At 46.1% G+C, this 15,372-nt stretch overlaps 1 protein-coding gene across 1 annotated transcript in view; it reads left to right on the top strand.

Moving 5' to 3' along the window:
* The first annotated feature begins 1,947 nt into the window (after positions 1-1,947).
* CREB3L4 (cAMP responsive element binding protein 3 like 4) overlaps positions 1,948-15,372 on the top strand; it is an 18,493-nt gene continuing 5,068 nt past the window's right edge. The window contains exons 1-5 of the mRNA XM_081174334.1: positions 1,948-2,139; positions 5,704-5,883; positions 7,487-7,742; positions 13,337-13,575; positions 14,068-14,105. Of these exons, the coding sequence (XP_081030460.1) occupies positions 5,707-5,883; positions 7,487-7,742; positions 13,337-13,575; positions 14,068-14,105 (710 nt within the window). The 5' untranslated portion in view covers positions 1,948-2,139; positions 5,704-5,706. The remainder of the gene's footprint in view (positions 2,140-5,703; positions 5,884-7,486; positions 7,743-13,336; positions 13,576-14,067; positions 14,106-15,372) is intronic.

Below are 15,372 nucleotides of genomic sequence, written 5' to 3'. Positions count from 1 at the left end.
ACAGCCATCTGCCCAAGCTCGGGATATTCACAATTACAACTGACTACAATGTGTTGTCTATGTGCTCATTTTCTTCCCCGTTTACTGAAATCATGGCAATCCAGCTGTTTACTGCTTCGTTTTGAGTTCTATCACATGCACGCCAAAAACAGGGGAAGCGGCTTAATCCTGTTTGATATCATTTTCTCCCTTCTCCCATTTTCTTTTAACACATCTGGGTTGTTGTGGTTGTTTAGTTGTTTAGTCGTTTAGTCGTGTCTGACTCTTCGTGACTCCATGGACCAGAGCACGCCAGGCACTCCTGTCTTCCACTGCCTCCCGCAGTTTGGTCAGACTCATGCTGGTAGCTTCCAGAACACTGTCCCACCATCTCGTCCTCTGTCATCCCCTTCTCCTTGTGCCCTCCATCTTTCCCAGCATCAGGGTCTTTTCCAGGGAGTCTTCTCTTCTCATGAGGTGGCCAAAGTCTTGGAGCCTCAGCTTCAGGATCTGTCCTTCCGGTAAGCACTCAGGGCTGATTTCCTTCAGAATGGCTAGGTTTGATCTTCTTGCAGTCCATGGGACTCTCAAGAGTCTCCTCCAACACCATATTCCATAAAAGAAATGGAGTGGCCCTCATAGTCAACAAAAGAGTGGCGAAAGCTGTACTGGGATGCAGTCTCAAAAATGACAGATTGATCTTGATACGAATCCGAGGCAGACCTTTTAACACATCTGGTTTGGCTTGTCTAAACAAAATTGTTTTTAGCAGGCATCAAAAAGCACACAGTGAAGAAAGTGCCTTCCTGTTGACCACACTGGCTGCCAATTAGTTTTCGGGCTCAGTTCAAAGTGCTGCTTTTGACCTATAGAGGGCTCAGGACCACAATACCTCAAGGACCAATTCTCTCCATATGAACTGGCCTGGATCCTGAGATCATCCTCTGGGGCCCTTCTTCATGTGCCTCCTCCACGAGAAGGCCCTAGGGTGGCAACATGATATCGGGGCCTTTTCTGCAGTGGCTCCACATTTGCCGAATGCTCTCCCTAGAAAGGTTTGCCTGGCACCTTCATAATACACCTCTAGGTGCCAGGCAAAAATGTTTCTCTTCAACCAGGCCTTTGGCTGATTGACATCTTATGCCCTTTTCAATGTGTTGTGGGAGCTGGGATTATTTGTTCAGCTTTGTTCTTATTTTTGTTATGCATTTCCTGTTTTTTATATTGCAATTTCATGTTGTGATCCTGAGATCTACGGATAAAGGGCGGTAAATGAATAAATAACAACATGCAGGGAGTTTCAAAGTGCAGGTGCTGCCACACCATAATATTGATTTCTTAGGAGTGCAGAAAGGGATATTATGCGTCTCCTGGCAAGCCTAGCTTAGGTCCATTGATTTCAAGAGGTCTGCCCTGAATAGAAATGAGTGGGCTCCAGCCCCAGATTTCTGGCAACCTTACATATTTACTCAGAAGCAAACACTACCAAATTCAAGGGGATTTATCCCTTTAATTCCATTTCAAGCACACGGCTTCTGTCGTTAATCCCTCACAGAACTGCAATTCCCAGCACCCTTAGCATGCTACAGTTCCCAGTACAGTGGTACCTCCGGTTAAGAACTTAATTCGTTCTGGAGGTCCGTTCTTAACCTGAAACTGTTCTTAACCTGGAAGCAGCACTTTAGCTAATGGGGCCTCCTGCTGCCGCTGCTGCACAATTTCTGTTCTCATCCTGAAGCAAAGTTCTTAACCCAAGGTACTATTTCTGGGTTAGCAAAGTCTGTAACCTGAAGTGTATGTAACCAGAGGTACCACTGTATTGTTGCGAGGAGTGCTTTAAATGAGCACAACCTGAATAAATGTGATTAGGATTTTGCTATGTTTTCTGTTCTTTTAAACGGCGCGCACTCAGGGCCGCACGGTGAAGAGTTCTCCTGCTCCAATTCAGCTCTGTCTGAACAGGTGAGTTTGTACACCTGACCCCTTTTAATTGGTTTAAGGCCTGGGGGTGGGCCTTGGCAAGGCTGTTCCAGGATGCCAGGATCCTGTACGGAAGAAGAAGTAGGCGGAAGAAAATGCTTGAGGCAGACTAGCTGCAAGCTTACAGGCAGCGGAGGACACAGAGAGATATTTGAAGCGGGCAGGTAATATTTGAGCAAGGTAAGAGATGGGGGGTGGAAAGGACTCCATGCAGGAGATCAACTGATAATGCAGCTTAAATTTCAGCACAGGCTAATCCACTGCAGAAAAATCCACCGGGCAGTCATGCTTTTCAAGGCGAACAAACCAGTGGTTAAGCGAACTTTTTGTAGGCTTATAGCTCATGGCTATGCAAGCTGGCCCGTCAGGGCAGACACTGTCCCACGGACCTCAGTGCCTCCCTGCTCTCTGACTGAAACAACCAGTTCAGAGGGCGGCTCTGGTTGTGAGCTTCCTCCCCCTTAGCCTCAGTGTTCCCAGCAGGAAAATGGGGAGAAAACGAGGATGAATTGCCCCTGCCTCCTTCACCTACTGTTTTTTTTAATTTTTACTTATTATATATATATTTTTAAGATAATATTTATTAGAATTTTAGAAATAATAAAAGGTTACAAAATTTAAACAGAAAAAATAGAGTAGAAAAAAGGATACAAAAATACCAAAAACAAAACACACAAAAAGTGAAAAACAGTTAAGAAAAAAGAAAAATCAGTATTTCATGTCTTATAGTTCATTTGCTTGTTTCCTGACTTCCTCACACCTCCCCTTTTGTATTCACGTTTAAAAATTCCTTTCAGCAAATCCTTACCCTCTATCATTTATCTTTACTCAATATCTTAACCTGTTATAACTATGTATTTTCAACCATTATCCATCCATATTTGCATATTCTTAATAGTCTTTTTGCCAATACCACTTATTTTCCATTCCAACATCATTTTAACATTCATTAATTTTACAGTATTTCTGCAAGTAGTCTTTAAATTTCTTCCAATCCTCTTCCACCGACTCTTCTCCCTGGTCACGGATTCTGCCAGTCATTTCTGCCAGTTCCATGTAGTCCATTAATTTTTACTTATTATACAACTCTGTATAGTAATGCTTCTTCTCTCTCATGATTGGTATTTTGCTTCATCTTATTTACAGTTCTTAGTCGGTCTAAATTAATTTTCCTTTATGTTACATTTGTTATATCATTTTTTTTTTGCGGGAGGGAGAATTTCAGAAGTCTAGGGTTGCCATATTTCAAAAAGTGTAAATCCGCACACAAAAGTTGTAAATCGGCAATGACAACACTGTGCCAATACAGTAGTACCTCGGGTTACATACGCTTCAGGTTACAGACTCCGCTAACCGAGAAATATTACCTCGGGTTAAGAACTTTGCTTCAGGATAAGAACAGAAATCGGGCTCTGGTGGTGCGGCGGCAGCAGGAGGCCCCATTAGCTAAAGTGGTGCTTCAGGTTAAGAACAGTTTCAGGTTAAGAACAGACCTCCAGAACGAATTAAGTTCTTAACCCGAGGTACCACTGTATGGGTTTTTCCTGGACACTGCAGTATTCATGTGTGTCCAGGAAATTTCGGACTTATGGCAACCCTAAGTTGAGGTGTCCCTGACGGAAAACACTTCATGCCACAAAGGCCACTTGAGCCTTAAGCAACAGTGAAATTACCTCCCAAGTGTCCCGGAAAAACCAGGCCAGGAAATATTGTTTTTTAACCCAGAGAACAGCGGTCATTTTGGTTGCCATGTCCTCGTGCGATTTTGAGGCACAATTCCCACCCACCCCCAAAATCAGGTCTGCGATCTCACCCCAAAACGCATGTTTTGGGGTGCCATGCTTCCCCAAATACTTTTTTTGTCTGGGGGAGAACCGCGGTGCGAAATCATGGCAACCAAAATGGCCACCATGTTCTTGCAATAACAAGGAAGATGACATCCAGGAAGATGAAGATGTCCTGGATTTTGGCTTCAGAGCGTTTGAGGGTATGGAGCGATGGGTCCAGAATTTCTCCCAAGCTGTGTGCCATCTCCTTCAGAGGAAGTCTAGGGTTACCATATTTTGAAGGGCAAAAAAGAGAGAACACATTTGTCGACTTCTGCTTGGATCGCTCTGACGACTCTCATTTTACATTTTACCCATGAAAAAGAACGCATGTCCTGGAAAAAGAGGTTGTATGGCAATACTATGGAACTCGCTTCCAAGAAAATGGGTATAAGATTGCAAACTTTACCTCTCTTACGTTGAGTTTCAGCCTTAGGGTGCTCAAAGAAATCAATCGGTAACCCTTACTAGCAACCTTGTAAGGTAGACCACTCACTCTGAAATATAGCTATAATGGGGGGAATTAAGCGTAATTTGATATTTTGAATAGAACCTCCAGACACTTTTTATATGAGTTAGCATTCTTTTATGACATATACAGTGGAACCACAATGTGCATCACAAGCCTGGCAAATCTGGCATTACAGTGGTACCTCGGGTTACAGACGCTTCAGGTTACAGACTCCGCTAACCCAGAAATATTACCTTGGGTTAAGAACTTTGCTTCAGGATGAGAACAGAAATTGTGCAGCGGCAGCAGCGGGAGGCCCCATTAGCTAAAGTGTTACCTCAGGTTAAGAACAGTTTCAGGTTAAGAACAGACCTCCAGAACGAATTAAGTTCTTAACCCGAGGTACCACGGTATACTTAATAATAAAGAAAATGCTATTGTTTTTTACTTGCCTTTTTTGTTTTAATGCGTGTGCAACTGCACTCATTCTACGTGCCTGTTTCATAGCTTTGCTTGCCTTTTAAACTGTGGGGATGTTGTTGTTTTCGTCGAATGCCTTTTTGCCTTTTTACATTGTTAACCATCCTGTGACCTTCGGGTGAAGGGCAGTGCAGTCATGTAGAATAATAATAATGATAATTTTCATCTGTTGCTATAACTGTTCTCTCTGTTTTTATACACAATCTCTACCCCCCCCCCAAAAAAAGGTAGGGCATTATCACCCAATCTCTCCATATTGCAGATGGAAACCCTGAGGCCTAGAGAGGGTAGCTTGCCTAAGGCTACCAAAGGAGGTCAGGATTTGAACCATAGCTGTCAACTGGGGCTGGACTAGATGGCCTTTGGGGGACCCCCGGGGTGGGGGTCACTGCCAGCTCTACAGTGCTATAATTCCAACCTTCATGGCCATTTTTCCAAAAATGGGAAGAAGCAGAAGTCCCAGCAGAGGAAGAACGGATACCAAAACTTAGCTGTCAACTCCCTTATTCCAGCGCCGTGTCCCGCTGCTGTCCCTTATTGACAATGTCCCTTAAATTTCCGGGGTTTCAAAGGAAGCAGCTATTCCCCTCCCCTTCCTCCCGCCCTGTCTGATGAAACTGAGAGCTGCAGATGGAGCACGAGAGAAAAGATACAGAACTGCAGCAGCATCTTTGTAGCTTGGACTTTGTTTTGCGCAAAAAGTAGTTGCTGCTTGTAGTTATTTAATTGCAGTGTTTCATCAGCTGGTGTCTTGAGCAGCAACCTCTGGAAACGAAGGGCTAAAAACCGGCGCTACTCTTCCAAATTATCTGGTCCCTTTTAACTTCGCACTTCAGCTGGTTGACTAAAATCCCTTATTTTGGCTGCTGATCCCTTATTTTCGATGCTACTGGTCCTTTATTTTCAAATCTGTAAGTTGACAGCTATGATTTGAACCAGGGACTTTGCAGGTTTCTCAGCCGCTAACATGCTGTCTGCTCATCTCAGGCCATGGAATCCAGCACACCTACTCTCCCAGATGCCCTCCTCTTCGAGGGGCAGGAAGGATTGGTGCCCAGCGGTGCCTTTTCTGCACCAATGTCCAAACCCAGCTTCCCGCTTCAAGACCACGCCTATGGACGAGCATCAGAAAAGGTTTACGAGGCCTGGGCAGCCGGCGAAGTGCTGGTGAGTCAGGGCAAACTACATGCATAAAAATGTTTTATTTGTCTGTTTGTAAAGGGGACAGGGAAACCCCTGTATTGCAGGGGGCTGGACTAGATGGCCTTTGGGGGACCCCCGGGGTGGGGGTCACTGCAAGCTCTACAGTGCTATAATTCCAACCTTCATGGCCATTTTTCCAAAAATGGGAAGAAGCAGAAGTCCCAGCAGAGGAAGAACGGATACCAAAACCTATGGAATATGCAGAAATGGCGAAACTTACCGGAAGAATAAGAAATCAGTATAACTATTTATTTATATATATATACAATAATTATTACAATATTATTATTACAATATTATTAATATTATTATTACAATAATCCCACCAATGTTTTTACCTGTTTACAATTTATCTGTAACTATTCAATAAACCAATTTATCTGTAACTATTCAATAAATGATTTCCATTCTTTTATTTTTATATATAAACAAACAAAGAAACAAACAAATAAAAGAATGGAAATGGTTACAGAATGGAAACCTGTAACCAAGTTACAGATAAATTGTAAACAGGTAAAAACATTGGCGGGATTACTGTAATAAACCTGCAGTTTCATAAGAGTATATATTTAAAGAAGATGAATAAATGAGCAAATTTAAGTTACTTTGGACATGCAGAAGATGTGATCAATTGAAGGGGACTGCAGAAAGAGGGGGAAGGAAGTCAAGTTTTGAAATGTCGAAATGACTGCAAAATTAGTGAGACGTATAAACTTGAAAAGTATAAATTAAAAAAAAATAATTAAAAAATAGAAAAATTCTAACCTTCATGGAAGATAGAGCTACTGATGGCTACCAGCCATAGTGCTTCTGAATACCAGTTGCTGGAAGCCGCAGGGATCTTGGGTTCGAATCCTGATTGTCGTTTCCCATTGGGTTGGCCACTGTGAGAACAGGATGCTGGACTCGATGGGCTTGATCCAACAGGCTCGGCTTGTGTTCCAACTTCAGAGCTGTGCCTCTGTCAAGTGATGGACGGGTCAGGTGACAGACAGGCGGGCGGTCTCACTCATCTGTCAGGAGTTGGCCGATGGGAATCATAGAATTGGAAGGGACAATGCTGGAAGGGACAGCAAGGGTTGTTGACCCCCTGCAATACAGGAATCCTTTGCCCAACGTGGGGCTCGAACCCACGAACCTGAGATTAAGAGTTTCATGTTCAACCGACTGAGCTTTCTCAGATGTGGTGGGGAAGAGGGGGGAGGATAGAGCTGCCCACCCCTGGTTAAAATTTCTCATAAATATCCCTCCTGACACCCCAATGGGAACAGATACACACAAGCACTCCAAAGCAAGTATAGTGGTACCTTGGGTTACATACACTTCAGGTTACAGACGCTTCAGGTTACAGACTCTCCTAACCCAGAAATAGGGTTAAGAACTTTGCTTCAGGATGAGAACAGAAATCTAGCAGCAGCAGCAGCGTGGCAGCAGCAGGAGGCCCCATTAGCTAAAATGGTGCTTCAGGTTAAGAACAGTTTCAGGTTAAGAACGGACCTCCAGAACGAATTAAGTTCTTAACCCGAGGTACCACTGTACTAGCAACCCAACCGCATTCCTGCTCCAGGGTCGTCCGAGTAACAGCGACACAGAAGATCTCTTGCAATTCCTGATTAACCCAAACGACATCTACGAATCAAGGAGCCCCGTCGCCTCGCCAGAAAGTGACAGCGGAATCTCAGACGATCCCCACGCGGACCCCCCTGTGCAGCGTGAGCTTGCCCCCCCGGACATATCGGCCACCGTCATCTATGAGGTTATTTGTGACATGGGTATGGTGGAGGAGGCGACCGGGCCTGATCCTGCCTTCTCTAGTCCCTTAGGTAAGTGGGCAGGATTCTTTATTTTACTGCATTGCGTTGCATTCATCTCCCGCCCTTTCCCGCAAGGAACTCAAGGTGGCGTTCATTGGCTCTCCTCCTCCTCATTTAATAAATAATAATAATAATAATATAATTTATTATTTAGAATCATAGAATCATAGAGTTGGAATAGACCACAAGGGCCATCGAGTCCAACCCCCTGCCAAGCAGGAAACACCATCAGAGCACTCCTGACATATGGTTGTCAAGCCTCTGCTTAAAGACCTCCAAAGTAGGAGACTCCACCACACTCCTTGGCAGAAAATTCCACTGTCGAACAGCTCTTACTGTCAGGAAGTTCTTCCTAATGTTTAGGTGGAATCTTCTTTCTTGTAGTTTGGATCCATTGCTCCATGTCCGCTTCTCTGGAGCAGCAGAAAACAACCTTTCTCCCTCCTCTATGTGACATCCTTTTATATATTTGAACATGGCTATCATATCACCCCTTAACCTCCTCTTCTCCAGGCTAAACATGCCCAGCTCCCTTAACCGTTCCTCATAAGGCATCGTTTCCAGGCCTTTGACCATTTTGGTTGCCCTCCTCTGGACACGTTCCAGTTTGTCAGTGTCCTTCTTGAATTGTGGTGCCCAGAACTGGACACAGTATTCCAGGTGAGGTCTGACCAGAGCAGAATACAGTGGCACTATTACTTCCCTTGATCTAGATGCTATACTCCTATTGATGCAGCCCAGAATTGCATTGGCTTTTTTAGCTGCCGCGTCACACTGTTGGCTCATGTCAAGTTTGTGGTCAACCAAGACTCCTAGATCCTTTTCACATGTACTGCTCTCAAGCCAGGTGTCACCCATCTTGTATTTGTGCCTCTCATTTTTTTTGCCCAAGTGCAATACTTTACATTTCTCCCTGTTAAAATTCATCTTGTTTGTTTTGGCCCAGATCTCTAATCTGTCAAGGTCATTTTGAAGTGTGATCCTGTCCTCTGGGGTGTTAGCCACCCCTCCCAGTTTGGTGTCATCTGCAAATTTGATCAGGATGCCCTTGAGTCCATCATCCAAGTCGTTGATAAAGATGTTGAATAAGACCGGGCCCAAGACAGAACCCTGTGGCACCCCACTAGTCACTCTTCTCCAGGATGAAGAGGAACCATTGATGAGCACTCTTTGGGTTCGGTCAGTCAGCCAGTTACAAATCCACTGAGTGGTAGCATAGTCAAGACCGCATTTTACCAGTTTCTTTACAAGAATATCATGGGGCACCTTGTCAAATGCCTTGCTGAAATCAAGGTAGGCTACATCCACTGCGTTCCCTTCATCTACCAGGCTTGTAATTCTGTCAAAAAACGAGATCAGGTTGGTCTGACATGACTTATTTTTCAGAAATCCATGCTGACTATTGGTGATCACAGCATTCCTTTCTAGGTGCTCACAGACTGTTTGCTTAATGATCTGCTCCAGAATCTTCCCTGGTATTGATGTCAGACTGACTGGGCGGTAATTATTTGGGTCCTCTCTTTTCCCCTTTTTGAAAATAGGGACAACATTTGCCCTCCTCCAGTCTGCCGGGACTTCGCCTGTTCTCCAGGAATTCTCAAAGATGACTGCCAGTGGTTCTGAGATCACATCTGCCAGTTCTTTTAATACTCTTGGATGCAGTTCATCTGGCCCTGGAGACTTGAATACATCTAAACTGGCCAAGTATTATTGTACTATCTCCTTAGTTATTTTGGGCTGTGTTTCCTTTGCTGAATCATTTGCTCCAAATTCTTCAGGTCGGGCATTGTTTTCCTTATCGGAGAAGACTGAGGCAAAGAAGGCATTGAGGAGTTCAGCCCTTTCTGTGTCCCCTGTTTGCATTTCACCATCTTCTCCTCTGAGGGACCCCACTGTTTCTTTGTTCTTCTTTTTGCTACGAACATACCCATAGAAGCCTTTTTTGTTGCTTTTAACCTCTCTAGCAAGCCGTGAGTTCATTCTGTGCTTTAGCTTTTCTGACTTTGTGTCTACACGTGCTGGCTATTTGTTTGAATTCCTCTTTGGTGGTTTTCCCCCTTTTCCATTTTTTGTACACATCCTTTTTTAATCTTAACTCAGTTAAAAGTTCTTTAGATAGCCACCCTGGCTTCTTTAGGCACCTTCCATGTTTCCGTCTCATTGGTATTGCCTGACGTTGTGCTTTTAGTATCTCCCTCTTAACAAACTCCCAGCCATCATGAACTCCCTTTCCTTTTAGTATTACTGTCCATGGGATCTCACCCAGCACTTCCCTAAGTTTTATGAAGTCGGCTTTCTTAAAGTCAAGAAATTGAGTCCTAGTATGCTTGGCTGCTCCTTTCCGCTGTATAGTAAACTTCAGAAGAGCATGATCACTTGCGCCTAATGATCCTTCCACTTCTACCCCACTAACCAGGTCATCAACATTGGTTAGGACCAGATCTAAAATGGCTGTTCCTCTTGTTGCTTCTCCCACTTTCTGGACAATGAAGTTGTCTGCAAGGCCAGTGAGGAATCTGTTTGACCTTATGCTCTTGGCTGAGTTTGACATCCAACAAATATCCGGGTAATTGAAGTCCCCCATTACTACTATCTCCCTTCCTTTTGCATGCTTGGCCATCTGTTCCAGGAAGGCATCATCTATGTCCTCCGTTTGGCTTGGGGATCTATAGTAAACTCCCACAATGAGGTCCCTGTTATTCTTCTCTCCCTTAATTTTGACCCAAATGCTCTCACTTTGGCTTTGAGGTTCTAAATCTTGGATCTCTTCACAGGTATACACATCCCTGACATATAACGCCACTCCTCCTCCTTTCTTGTCTGGTCTGTTTCTCTGAAATAGATTGTATCCCCCCATTATTACATTCCAATCGTAGGACTTATCCCACCAGGTTTCAGTGATGCCTATTATGTCATATTTAGTTTGCTGTACCAAGAGCTCAAGCTCATCTTGTTTATTTCCCATGCTTTGCGCATTAGTGTACAGACATTGAAGTCCATTAATCATTCCCCCGTGTCTCTTATTTAAGGATTTTTTCCTCCCACCACTAGGTCTGCATGCTGTTTGCTCCATTTGGTCTATGACATTTGGATGATCATCTTCATCAATTGATAGGCTCCTACCTTCAGGAGCACTGTCTCCCTCCCCCACATTAGTCAGTTTAAAGCCCTCCTGATGAGGTTTCTGAGATTTTTGGCAAAAACATTTCTCCCAACTGTTGTGAGGTGCAGCCCATCGCTTGCCAGAAGTCCATCTTCAAGAAACTGCAGTCCGTGATCTAAGAATCCAAACCGTTCCTGTTTACACCATCTGCGAAGCCAGCTGTTCACTTCCACTATTTTTCCCTCTCTCCCTGGGCCACGTCGTTCAACTGGGAGGAGAGATGAGATGACAATTTGTGCATTTAGTTGCTTCAATTTCCTGCCGAGAGCCTCGTAGTCTCTTTTGATCTTCTGGAGGCTATTGCTTGCAGTGTCATTGGTTCCCACATGAACCAAGAGGAAGGGGTATTTGTCAGTGGGTTTTATGATTCCTTGCAGTCGTTCAGTTACATCTTGGATCTTAGCCCCGGGGAGACAGCACACTTCCCGAGACATCTTGTCAGGCCCACAAATCACTGCTTCTGTTCCCCTCAGTAGGGAATCCCCTATCACCACTACACGCCTCCTCTTAGGTTTGGTCGGGGTTCTTCCATGAGCTGTCCGTTCCAAGGTCGCCTGCACATTCCCTGAGGACTGACTTTGCTGCTCGTCTTCATTTACCTGATCGACTGAAATGAGGGAGAGATCCTCAAATGGAGTCTGCTCTTCGTCTTCCATGCTAGGGGAGAGGACCTCAAAGCGATTGTGTAATTCTAAACAATCAGAACGAACCCTGGGCCTCCTACTTCTTTGAGTCACGTTTCTCCATATATCTGGCTCCTGTGTTGGTGAACTAGCCTCCTTCTCAGGGGAGTCCCCTGTCTCCTCCTTGATGGAGACGGTGTGGTCTGTTGCTTCCAAGAAGAGCTCCAGCTCTCTAATTCTTTGGAGCGTAGCTACACGTTCCTCCAGTTGCTGGACTTTGTCTTTTAAGAGGGCAATCAACATGCAATTGCTGCAGGTAAAGCTGCCTGCAACCTTTGGCAAGATGGCAAACATTGCGCAGGAACCACAGGCGACAGCAGCTGTTCCCTCCCCCTCCATCTTGAGAATGTGTCGTTGGGGGTGGCTACAGTGGTCCTCCATCATAAAAAGCGTGAAGACAGGACAAATAACTCCCCCCACAAAAAAACCTAGGTCTCCCCCAACAAACGTTTGAGACTAGCTCCCCTAAATCTAAAAGATGGATCAAACTGCGCGCGCCGCTGCCCTGCTAGCTCTGATAAGCTCCTCCCACAGCTAATCACCTTCCTCAACAGAAACCCTGCCCCCTCTGACCTTTGCACAGGGCGAACAGCTAATCAGCCACAAAGAAACACAAACACACAAGAGAAAACCCTTTTTGGGCTTTCCCAGCCACTCTGGACAGCTTCCAAATTTTTTTAAAATACTGTGATACATCAAACATTAAAAGCTTCCCTAAACTTAATGCCCACAGCAACCCTGTGGGGTAGTTTAGGCCAGGGGTCAGCAAACTTTTTCAGCAGGGGGCCGGTCCACTGTCCCTCAGACCTTGTGGGGGGCCGGACTATATTTTTTTGGGGGGGGGGTAAGAACGAATTCCTATGCCCCACAAATAACCCAGAGATGCATTTTAAATAAAAGCACACATTCTACTCGTGTAAAAACACGCTGATTCCCAGACCGTCCGTGGGCCGGATTTAGAAGGTGATTGAGCTGGATCCGGCCCCCGGGCCTTAGTTTGCCTACCCATGGGGTAGGCTGGCCCAAGAGCACACCCAGTGAGCTTCATGGCCAAGTCGTGATTCGAACCCTGGTCTCCCAGGTCCTAGTCTGACACTCTAACCACTACACCACACTGCTGTATTCAAGAAACTCAAGGAGGATGAAGCTATATCAATGTCTGCTAGCTGTGGTGGCTATGTTCCACCTCTGCTCTTCGGAGACAGCCTGCTCTGAACGACAATTGCCGGGAAATTGAAGTGGAGCGAGTTGTTGGTGTGCTCAGGTCCCGATTTATTTATTTCATTAAAAAATTATATACTGCTCGATTGTGAAAGGAAAAGGAAAAGCTCAAAGGGGTTTGCAAAATCATAAAACAATGAAATTAGTACTCAAGAAAACCAATTAAAAATGATTTAAAATAATTGAAAACAACAATAAGCTAAAAACCAGATGAAAAGACATGTCAGTGTTCCACATGTCCGGAAAGGCTCGCCTGAACAATGTTTTTAGCAGGCACCGAAAAGAGTACAGCAAAGAAGGCCTTGTGTCAATTGGCAGGGAGTTCCAAAGTGCTGGTGCTGCCACACTGAAAGATTGTTTTCTTATAAATGTGGAATGAGTATTATGTGGCACTTGTAACAGTGACAGTTATGCAGGTGGATGCAAGTCCCACCTTTACCTTGGGGCAAAGCGTTAGAGGTATTTAGACTAGGTCCATCTGCCAAACTTGTCCCCTTTCTGACTGGCCCCACGCCTCTTTCGTTCCTCCCCACCAGAGAACTGGACACCTCCAGCAATACTCCCTGAGGCCTGTGCTATGAGCGAAGTGTCACTCGGGCTCTTGGAGAATGTGACCAGATCCAACGTGGAAGACATTCCTATGCCCCAGGTAAGTAATAATGGAACTGATCTTCTGGGGTGTCTTGTCCAGGGCCTAATTTGCACTATGCATGCAAAGCTGTTTCATCCCACTTTAAACAGTCGTGCTTTCCCCCAAAGAACATTGGGAAGTGTAGTTTGTGAAGGGTACTGAGAGTTGTTAAGAGGCTTCCCACACAGCAACAATTACCTGATTGTTAAACCACACTGAGGGGAATAGGAGTCTCCTAATAACTCTCATCCCCCTTAACAAACTACACTTCCCAATATTCTTTGGGGGAACCATGACTGTTTAAAGTGGGATGGTACAGCTTTACATGTATAGTGCAGATGGAGCCCTGGTCTGGCCTGGCCTTCTAGAAGAGCATGTGAAACAAGGCAGGTTAGGTGTTTCAGCACCACAGACAGCTCCAATTAACATACTTTGCTCTCACAAAGGCTAGAAGTAGACAGAGGCCTTTTGAGCCACTGCCTCCCATCCACCTCTCCTAGGCTGTACTCACATGGCTTTCAGCACCACAGACAGCTCCGAGTGAGCCACTTGGCTCTCACAAAGAAAAGAGGTGGTCTGAGGCCTTTTGAGCCTCTGTACCTCTCTCCCTTTGTGAGAACCACCATATTCCTCCAGACTGGCACATCTTCTGGGCTCTCACCTGGACCTATGAGGTAGGTTGGGAGGCAGACGGTTCCTTGGGGCCTAGGGGGAGCTGCCTACAAGCGTCCTGGCTCTGGCCTCACGGGCCCTGGGGCTGTGGGCTGTGGGGTCCAGAGGGCCTTGACCTACCAGCCTTGGGCTTAATGAGTGTGCTGGTCCCGGGGGTAAGGTACCGTGAGTGTAGCAGAGTCCACACGAAGAGGAGCGAGGTCCGATGCAGAGAGCCGGGCGGGGAACAGGTACACTGGAACAGGAGGCTGAGCAGGTAACAGGAACACCGGATGGTCGGGAACAGGAGGCCGAGCAGGGAACAGGAGTACTGGATAGTCAGGAACAGGAAGCCGAGCAGGGAACAGGAGTACCGGATAGTCAGGAACAGGAGGCCGAGCAGGGATCAGGAACACAGGAAGGTCCGAAGCCAACAACGACGTTGCTCCCGCAACCTGGGGCCGGGTTGACCGGGCTTTATCTTCTTCTAAGGCCAGGGGCGGTCCCGGCCCCCAGGAGCCCCGCCTCCTCTGGCCTTAAGGCGAGCACTCCTCCTGGGGGCAACCAGTTCCCTTCGCCTCTCTGCCCTAAGCCTCTGCAGATCAGGAGAAGCCGAAGGGTTACTGGGCCCTGGAGGAGGCTCACCTGTGGCCACTGAGTCATCAAGCCCCTCTGGGGCCAGAAGGGCTTCACCTGGGGCCAGCTCCTGATGCACTGCCACAGGTGCAGGCTCTTCAGCATCTAGGCCTTGCCCCAGTTCAGCCGGCCCTGGAGGCGGGGACTCCTGTGCAGGCTGGGATTCCTCTGTTTCATCCTCCGAATCGGAATCCCAGGCCATCACAATGAGCCTCAAATCTCCAACGTCAAACCGGAGTCAGATATCTGTCCCGGCTCCTTAGTTGGCAACTCTGCAGACTCACTGCTAGACTCTGCAAAATCCCAGGTGTCGCACACAGATGGTCATATCAAGGGACAAGAGTGGATGTCTTGAGAGCACAAGCATTGTTGAGATCCATGAGCATACTAGAAGCTTTTGTAGGGCTCGGGGAGTGTTATATGACCCGCTGCGGGTCACAGCTGTTATTCGGCTGCCGTATTTGGCTGGTTAGCTCCTTCCTTTTGCCACAGGGGGCGCTAGCACATAGTCCGCTACCTCCCTCTAACTACCACCACCAGTTTAGCAGGGATGGCAGACTGGAGCCTGACCCCTATTCATGACTCCAAAATCACGGAAGGCCTGTGATGAGTTCTGTACTATTACCATATTGACACCCAAAATGCCATCATGGC

This window comes from Podarcis bocagei, assembly GCF_964188305.1.
Source record: "Podarcis bocagei genome assembly, chromosome: 16".
Classification (NCBI taxonomy): domain Eukaryota; kingdom Metazoa; phylum Chordata; class Lepidosauria; order Squamata; family Lacertidae; genus Podarcis; species Podarcis bocagei.
This window is presented reverse-complemented; position numbering and strand designations above follow the sequence as displayed.